The following is a 10193-nucleotide window of genomic DNA, read 5'->3' as shown; positions in this document are numbered from 1 at the left end:
ACTAATTTCATATCTAATTAGAAAAAATAAATAGGGCTTAACATTTTTCCTCAATGTGATTTATTTAATTTTTCGGTAGACTACCAGTAATACAATTTGGTGTCAAGTGTGCTGCCGTTACTAAAATCTTCATACAAGATGATACTTTATTATTTATATGACGTTGACATTTATGACGTCACAAAGAATTATTCATGAGTAATTTATTATATAGAATCTATTTCGTCACCACAAGTTATCAGCGAACTTTGTTTGAATTACGTTATAATTATCAGAGTTTCGAACATTCAGTCAGCTTTCTTTTATTTAGTCATTTTGAACAAACGGTTGGGGTCTGACTGTGATCTAGACCACTCTTGAAACGTCACTATCTGGTCTGGATTACATTCAGCTGTCTGATGCTTGTCTAATCCTCAATTTTGGAAATATTTCTAGAAAACATAACCCATAACCATGAAAATTTGGACAAGTGAACACACATTTAAGTAAGTTTAATTTTTATTAGCTTATGTAATATTTTAATACTTTCCGTTCTAGCCATCCATGGGAAAAAGTTGCCACTGCAGCTTGGAGGAAATACCCAAATCCACACAATACAGCAGTTATTGGCACTGATGTTGTAGAAAGAAAAGTAGTGGATGGAGTATTGCACACACATAGACTGGTTAGCTCGATTTGGTATTTTCCTAGATGGGCACAAGCAGTAAGTACCTCTGTATTTATTTTTGTAACACTTGAAATAACTGTCTTCAACCTAATCTGTGTAGAACAGTGTACTTGACACTGACCTTTATAAAATACCTAAGCTGGTGAAGTGATTTCTTTTAATTGCAAATAACTTCCTTATGTTTTGACTTTTGTGTACAAATTAAGCAATCAGAAATAGGTTAAGGTTATTTATTATTTCAATCCTTTATAAATTTTTTGTTACACTGGAGCAAAAGTATGTTGACATTAAGTTATGTATGTAATATTTAAAGAATATCTTAAAAAAATGTCTTTCATGTAAAAGACATATTTTTGGAGTTATTCATTGGCTAATAAACAGAAAAGTTTGTTAATTTAAAGAAAGTATATGTTAAAGAATACCTCGAGAGATTCTGAAGTGAGTTTAAATAAGAAAGGAGTTCATGGTTAGTTTGAAAACACTGTTAGAAATATGTGTTAATTTTACAACTAGTTCTGTATATAATAAAATTTGAGCACTATTTGGGTATAAAATTCCATTAGGCTCAGGGAACTGCTAAGGTAATAATTAGTGTTAGTAGGAAATACTGAAAGGCAATACAGACCGTTGGAAAGACAATACTTTTTCGATATATTAATCTCAGTCTATCTGTTTTCAATAAAGATGAAACAAACCATACCAATATACTTCAGTCCTTTCTCTAAATATTATCAAATTATAAAGATTATTCTTTCTTATATACTGACACATCCAAAACTTCAGACAGCTTAGGAGCAGCTGTTATAGATTCTAATCAACACCACAAATTCAAATTATCACCATTCAAGACTGTTCACATGTCTGAGATTTATACCATCCTACAAGTATTAATAATTAGAAAGAACATTTATAGTAGGGAGGTAGTTATCACTGACTCTTTAAGCTCTATTCTGACAATACAGCAGCTGTATCAAAAACATCCAATTGCTTCCCTTGTGAAAACTGAATGGGATATTTTACACCAAAAAAACACTGACATCATAATACTCTGGGTCCCATCACTGGGCACCGGGACATTTGGGCATTTGAGGAAACGAAAAAGCATATTCCTGGGCTAGCAATGCAGCAAAAAATGAAAAGCCAACAATAGTGAGTTAAATGTTGCTAGTGATATTAAAAATGTGATTAAATCCAAAATCCAGTGTAAGTGTCAAAGTGAAAGGGATAACTCACAATAGAAATTAAAAGAAATTAAACCATCTATAAAAACATGGAGAAAGCAGAACACAAGTAGAGCCAACCAGGTTAGAATTGATCTATCATGTTTAGGTCATACACGAATAACACATGCATATTTATTTGACGGAAAGAATCAACTGGTATGTGATAGATGTCTAAATAAAAAAACACTTTTAAACTGTGAAAAATTAATGCAAGAAAAATCCAACAATAATCTTTCCAACAATCTAAAGACATTTAGATTTAACTTTAAAAGATTGGAAAGGTTGAAAACAATATGAAATTCCCACAGAATTTCTAAAATTAATTGGTACGCAATCATCCCAAATGAATGGCTTGAAGAAGTATTTATTATTCTCAAAAAAAAAAAAAAATTGTCAGAAATTGCTTTGAATCTTCTTTATAGCACTACAGTAATTGATGAGTCTTTGCTTTCCTTAAGAGATACTTCTCTTGCATAAATCATTGTCATTTATTGGTACATCTGTTGTCCTTAGGACTTTTCTTTCAAAAGTTTCCAGTAGATTCTTATCTTTTTAAGTAAGTGTCCCAAGTCTCTGAGCTATATTAAAACTGGTCATATTAGAATATGTTTTAGTTTGGTCATTTGGCGATGCCAAGGCCATCATAAAGATTAAACAAACATATACATTTTAGTTTTTATACTTTACGAGACATTCTTTGATTTGACTTATTTTGATATATCAAAGTAACATCTGTTTGCAAGGAGATTCTTCTCTTGATTTAGATGTTCATATAATTTCTTTAATGGACAATAGATGCAAGATATACAAATTCTTTGAACAGATTTAATTGTTTGTCCATTTATAATTAAGTTCTACATCTGTCTTTGAGGAATTGCTGGTACTGCTGTTATCTTTTTGCTGTATCTGGATGTTTATTGCAATTCCCATAGTTTTTGAGGTTCCTGTAGCTGTGAGAATCCTTAATTTGCAGATTTACTTCTTATATATATATATATATATATATATATATATATATATATATATATATATATATATATATATATATATATATATATATATATATATATCTGGACCTCAGAGCCAAACGGTATTAAGTCCTGTATTTTAAATTTTACAGGAGAACAATTTAAAGATTTTGAAAAATGGTATTTTTCGAACAAATTCCTATTGTAAATAGGAGTACACGGATTATTATTTTCCCAGTTATGTTTTTTAAAGATAAACAAAGCTGATAATAACTAACCTCTTTCTTTAATTTATTTAAATAATTTTTAATTAATATTGGGACTTAATGCTCTTTGGTTCTAACAATGGACTTAATATCTTGTGACTTAATACCATATTTGGTGACAATACTGTTTGGCTCGTACTAATCTGTAGATACGATGGACTAGATACTATTATTAATTAAGAAACTCACAGTAGAACAATGCAAAGTACAAACAGCATTATATCAATTCCAATTAAATAATAAAAGGCAAAAAGACACCAAAAATATTTATTTTTTAAAATAAATGAAATTAGACCTAAAAAATGTTACAAAGGAATAATTATAACTAACTTAAAACAAAAAATTCATAATAAATATCATTGTATTTTTTAGTCGTCCTCCTTGAGGTTACCATGTGGAAGATATTTAAAGTATTCATGGAATCTTTTAGGTACCCATTGTAATAAGTTCTGCAAGTCGTTATATTTTTTAGTTGAAATAGGCTTAAGTGTGTCTCTTATTGGTTTCAAAATTAAATTGGCATGGAGAACAACTTCCTTAGAATTATCATTACATTTTCCTTTGCATGGTAGTCTTTTGGCTGCTCTATTGAAATCAACTTGTTCAAAATTCTCTTGATTAAAATTTGTTTTAAAATGCAAAACTCCAGATGTTTCTGCTAAAAACTTCATATGAACAACTTAAGATATTAAAAAGTTTTGATTAGTTATCGTTTTTTTGTTATTTTGAAAATAAGATCTGGATTCTTCAGATAACTGGGTAAAGTTCTTAAAGTCCATGGTTTCCATTTCCGCTACCTCCAATTTATTGTCACAAAGTCTGAAAAGCTGTTGCCAATCCCACGGAGTTATTAACGAAAATTGACTGGAAGCCTTCTTCTGTCTTTCTATTCGTGCATGAATTGTATCCACCTCCATGTGAGTATGTCCTCTTAAAAGGTACTTATGTTCAATGCATTTTATTGACGGTTTCAGCTTAAGAATCCAAAGATAGCACATAATCATCTGAATATTTTTATTTTGTGATGGACAGTTGTCACTCCAGATAACAATCCTTTCTACTGTTTCTTTTACATTTAAATTAATGTATTTCAGAAGGCATGAAGCCATTTCATTTCCACCACGTCCAGCTATAGATTCATCCCAGGTGAAACAATATCCTAATTTCTCTATTGCATCATATACAGTATAATTGAAAGTCCATAGCTTTAGAGAATAGAAGCTCTGAGCATTCGTTAGTAGAGGAGTGGGTAAACATTTTTGTAAATCCACCGAAAGTATTTTGGTGTTCGCTTCGGTTTTAAAAGTCTCTTTATCCTGTCGCTTTAGTTTGTACCGATGATCTGCATCAAAAAGATGAGAGTCATAGTTAGTTTGTAATTCAAGGCGTTCTTCCAAGGATACAGAATCTTTGAGTTTGATAACATATCCATCACATGTGTCACATGTATCATTTCCTGGCTCTTTGAAGGCTAAATTAAATTCAGAATTGAAAATTTTATTATATAACCACTGCTTGGGAATATGTTCTTTAGGAATTTGACGTTCTACACAATCCTCATAGAAGCACTGATACATTATAGAAATATTGAGATGGCTCCCTAAATACATCCTCTGGGATTTATTCCTGGAGTAATGTGATTCTATACACGGGAACTTCTCTATGTGCTCCCTGATAATGTTTCTTATGTTCGCGGATATTTTATTAGAGGGTTCATGTTTACCCCTTTGATCAGGTATTACAATTCCCCCAAGTTGTCTTTTCGTTAATGCATTACGTACAGTAGTTTGTGAAATATTTAAGGTGTTAAGAAAATAAGTACGTCATACACTTAGCCTCTTACCATTTACACTAAAAAAATACTTCAACGACGTTATTCTTTTTCCAGCACGAGATCCCGTTCTAGCACGTACACGCTCAACTGGAACTTCTTCGATACAGCTAGCTATAAATTGTCTTTTGTGGTCAAGTTCGATGGTATCATTCCAAAATTGTGAGTGAATTAGAGCACGACTCTCAACTGATATATTCTGTTTGCACTGCTTTCTACATTCATCACGACAAAGTGGTCTCATTTCATTTTTTCCAATAAGCTTATTGGTGGCTGACAGATATTCTTCACCAGCAGCTTTCTTCTGCTTTCTAATGTTTTTCTTCCAATTGGTAGTATTTCTTTTTCTTTTCTTTCCTTTAGTGTCTCGTATTTCTGCTTCTTCCTTTTGTTCATGTAGTTCATTTTTATCACTGCTTTCATTAGGTAGATAAGATGGATCCTCAGCTTCAGTATAGACTTCGTTATGTAACACACTTGCACCTACTTCAGCTGCTCTATAGTAAGGTCTATCGTCATCATGTTGAACAATAATTTGTGAAGTTGTTTCGAATTCGTTATTTTTATCCTTTTCACTGCTTTGAACAAAATGTTCTAGTGAATTTTCTGGTAGTTCACACCCGTCTATATTTTCTCTCAGAATTTCTTCGCTATTGGAAGAAGGCACATTATTTTTACTAAAAAATATGGTATTGTACACACCATTATTCAAAGCAATAATATCCTCTGTAGCATTGTCACATCCAGTTGCAAGAACTTTCAAATTTTCATGAGGGATGTCCTTCACGCTATTAGTGGTTGGATATATTTCCATAACGATCTCAGCTTCTTCGGCGTTCGCAGCAACAGCAACAAAAGCTAAAATTGAAAAAATAATAAAATTTGTTTTGATACACACATTTCATGTAATTAAATTACCATTCTCCTCGGGCAAATGTGAGGTTATAACAGGTTTTTCAGATATTTCGTTGCACTGGGCTTGTGCTAGTATAATTTGTAATATTTTTTGGCCTCTCGATGTCATTATTTTGTCCATATACACTTATTAAATATTAAAACAGCGCCTTTATCACGTTTTTTCTGTTAACTGAAGGAACAAAATAATGTGACTTAATATTATAACAACTGATGTACACTAAAACAACACAGTATTAACTTCAGTTAACTAACCTCACATCTGGACTTAATACCTACATATTGGATATCATTTAGGGCCAAACAGTATCAAAAACCTTTAATACTGTTTGGTTCTATTTAATAGAGGACATAACATATATAATCCACACCTATCTTGAAAACGAAAAGAAATTGGACTTAATACGCATTGCCATTGGATAGGGCAGGAAAAAATACTACAGGAACAATAATAACCTAAAAATAGGAAAAAAGTGGACTTAATACTGTTTGGCTCTGAGGTCCAGATATATATATATATATATATATATATATATATATATATATATATATATATATGTAGGTCTAATTTAAGTTCTTTTATTATTTGAAGAGGGTTAACGTTATATTAAAAGCCCGCGATCTATGCTAAAAGTCTTTATTATATAGAATACACTGTACTGATGTTATTTACATTTACAATACACAAGATTACGGAGAATTGTCTGCGACCTGCGAATTAAAATATCGAACACCCCCGTCGTTAGTTGGTTTCGTCTTTCGTCTTTTTCGGCGTGCGCGATAATTTAAGTCTACTCAGTTCGAGCGACAAAAATCGAATCCCCCGGCTCCGGAGGAATGTGTGTTCTCGTCTACATATCTCCTGTCCCCCTTCGCCTCTGAATCCCGTCTCCCTTATAGCGACTTAAGCATATTGTTTAAGTGGTTCCTTGCAGTGGCGTAACTAATGAATAAAACTATGCTAAATACTTATAGTAAGAAATATTCCTACATTCGGCCATCCTGCTAGGAATCCGACTCGGATTCTGATTGGTTCTCTACCCATGCCTTCATATATTCAGCGCACGTTGATGTGCTCAGGGGGCCTTCATGATATCCTGACTTTTCACGTCATATCTATCATTGGGCTTAACATCTACTACCACATATGGTCCAAGATATTTCTTCCTCAGTTTGAGTCCACCACCAAACTGCGTTCTCTTAATTGCCACTAGGTCCCCTTTTCTATACATTCTCGGCTTCTTCCTTCGTAAGTCATACCTGCGATTATTGTCCTCCTGGACCTTGATTAACTGACGTCTACTCTCGTTTCTTAACATGTCTCTACCTTCATCATATTGTTTGATCATTTCCTGCTCTATTATTTCTTTCATCCTTAGATCCTCTTTATTCTTCATCTTTGTCCCAAAGAGTACTTCGAATGGCGTAGCATAAATGCTTCTTTGATAAGTGCAATTAAAAAACTGTTGCAACTTATAAATATGCTTATACCACTTCGTCGGTTCCTCTATACTCAATTTGGTTAATACTGGGATTAACGTTCTATTGACACGTTCTATTTGCCCATTGCCTCTTGGTACACCTGTCGTAATCTTAATGTGCTTAATTTCTTCACTTTGGCAATACTCTTCGAACTCGTTCGCTGTAAATGCGGTACCTCTATCGGATATTATTCGGAGGGGATTTCCGAAATCCTTCTGTTGCCTCTTCATACACTCTATGACGTCTTTTGCCGCCGTTGATTTTGTAGGATAAAACCATGCAAATTTAGAAAAATCGTCGATGATCACCAAAATGTGATTATAGTTCTTGTTGGTTGTAGCTAACGGTCCTAAATGATCAACATGAAATGTTTGTAAAGGTCCATCGATTTTTAGTATCGGATGTAACCAACCCTCTTTTTTACCTTCTTTTCTACTTCCAAGTATGCACTTAATACAATTTCTTACACAATGCTCGACTTTTTCCTTGAGGTTAGGAATATAACATTCTCTTTGAATTAACTCCTGTGTTTTTGTTACAGCAAAATGTCCTACGTCGTGTAACAATTTAATTACTTCTGTTTGCATTCGTTTCGGAATGACTAACAATTCCTTACCTTCGTCATATTTAAATAGAATATTGTTTCTAATCAGAAAGTCCTCGTAAGCTTCCGTAGCAAGTATTTTCTTTATTGTTTGAATGTGGTTATCAGCTTCTTGAGCATGCATTATTCTTTCTATAAAACCTGGTTCTTGTACTACTGATGTCTCATTTATTATCATGACTATAGGGTATCGACTGAGAGCGTCTACATGAGCCATCCTTGTTCCCTTTCTGTGTTCCAGTTCGTATTGATAATCTTCCAGTAACAGAGCCCACCTCGCAACTCTGGTAGTTAAATCTTTTTTATTCATGGTCTTAGTAAATGCGGAACAATCCGTTACTATTTTAAATTTGATTCCGAGTAGATAGATACGAAATTTTTTCACTGCTTCTATTATAGCTAAAACTTCTAATTCGTAACTTGTATACTTTTCCTCGGCTGGACTTGTTTTCTTGCTCATATAATAAACTGGGTGAAACTTATTATCTTCTCTCGATCTCTGTAGAAGACAAGCTCCATATCCATGACTGCTAGCGTCTGTGTGTAACTCGGTTTCTCTATCTGGGTGATAAATTTCGGATTTTTCATCCGATGGCTGAATTCTGCCATCCTCAATAATATATCCTAAAAACGTTACTCTTTTCTGTAAAAATTGGCACTTTTTCTTCTTTATCTCTAAGCCGTAGTCCCTAGCTACTTCGAGTACTTGCTTTAAACGTACAACTCCTTCTTCTTCAGATTTACTTAAAACTATTATGTCATCCATATAGTAAATTGCTATGTTCTTGGATGTCAGCTCTCTAAATATGTGACTAATAAATTTTTGAAACACTGCAGGACTATTACACAATCCGAACGGACATCTTAAAAATTCGTATTGTCCGTCTGGAGTGACGAATCCCGTGTATTTAATGCTATCTTCCTCTATTGGTACATGGAAGAATCCATTCTTGAGGTCTATTGTGCTAAAATATTCTGCACCTTGTAACCGATCCAATACATCTTCTATTAAAGGTAATGGAAACCTATCTTTTATTATATTCCGGTTAAGTTTTCGGTAATCACCGCAAACTCTGATCTGTCCGTCTTTCTTTTTGACGAGTACAATTGGACTTGCAAAATCGGATGTACTAGGTCGAATTATTTTTTTCTCTATCCATTCCTCAATTTGCTTACCTACTTCTTGCTTTTCTGGTATTGATATCCTTCTTGGGTTTTGGTGTATCGGTTCTTCGCTACTTAGAATTATTTTCATTTTTATATCTGTAGTCTTGGTCTGTCGCGGTTCATAATTTTCCACTAATTCTTTTATCTCCATCTTAATATTTGGGTCTTTAATATGTTCCAGTTGTAGATTATCATCGTGTGTCGCCTCGTCAACTGCAATCCTCATTATCATATTATCTACTTCTTTTTTGCATACAATAATTCCATCTTCGGTTATGGTAACCTCTGCTTGTTTTAGTGTATTGTTTCCAAGAATAACTTCAACGTCTAATGCTCCTTTTGGGATTACATGAAATAAAATATGGAAATCTTCGCCTTGAATTTCCACTATTATGTTAAAAGAACCTAAAGTCTTAACCTTAATACCTAATCCATTTAACTCTACTATATTCTTCATAAGAATGACGTCATCAAAGTGCTTTTCAAAAATATCTTGTCTCATTGCACTTATGTCACTTCCTGTATCAAACAATGCACGTAACAATATTTTTCCAAATTTTAAGGTCACTGAGTTTTTGTATACTACGTCAATGACATTTACCTGACCAGAAGTCGAAGGTCTATCTTCTTTAACATTGCATCGAGAAGAAACGTGTCCAAATTGGTTGCATTTGAAGCATTTCGTTCCCTTAGCTTTATCAGGACAATCTCTCGATCTGTGCCCTCGATTTCCACAATTATAACATTGCTCTTCTTTCTTAATTCTGTTTTCCGACATTCTTCTGTCATCTCCTATAGCTTCGTTGTTTCTATAATCTCGTCGTATTTCATTGTTTCTGCCATCTCGTCGTACTTCATTGTTTGTCCACTTCTTTCTATGCGTTTCAGTTGTAGAGGATTTGTGTGCCGTCTGTGTTTTAATGAGTTCATACAATTTAATCTTTTCCTTGAAGTCTCTGAAGTTGTTTGCGCCATAAAGTACAACTTTGTTAACAGGGTCGTCTTGAATGCCTTCTATTGTATATTGTATTATGACCTCGTCTTCTATGTTACCTCTGCTACCAATTTCC

General features: G+C 33.3%; 1 protein-coding gene across 1 annotated transcript in view; it reads left to right on the top strand.

Annotated features, from left to right (window-relative positions):
* The first annotated feature begins 219 nt into the window (after positions 1–219).
* The window catches only part of slmo (PRELI domain containing slowmo), a 42636-nt gene continuing 32662 nt past the window's right edge, over positions 220–10193 (top strand). The window contains exons 1-2 of the mRNA XM_072526151.1: positions 220–485; positions 538–703. Coding sequence (XP_072382252.1) covers positions 454–485; positions 538–703 — 198 coding nt within the window. The 5' untranslated portion in view covers positions 220–453. The remainder of the gene's footprint in view (positions 486–537; positions 704–10193) is intronic.

The sequence above is a fragment of the Diabrotica undecimpunctata genome, chromosome 3 (assembly GCF_040954645.1).
Source record: "Diabrotica undecimpunctata isolate CICGRU chromosome 3, icDiaUnde3, whole genome shotgun sequence".
NCBI classification, from domain to species: domain Eukaryota; kingdom Metazoa; phylum Arthropoda; class Insecta; order Coleoptera; family Chrysomelidae; genus Diabrotica; species Diabrotica undecimpunctata.
Note: the sequence above shows the minus strand (reverse complement) of the source record. Positions and strands in the feature narration are given on the sequence as shown.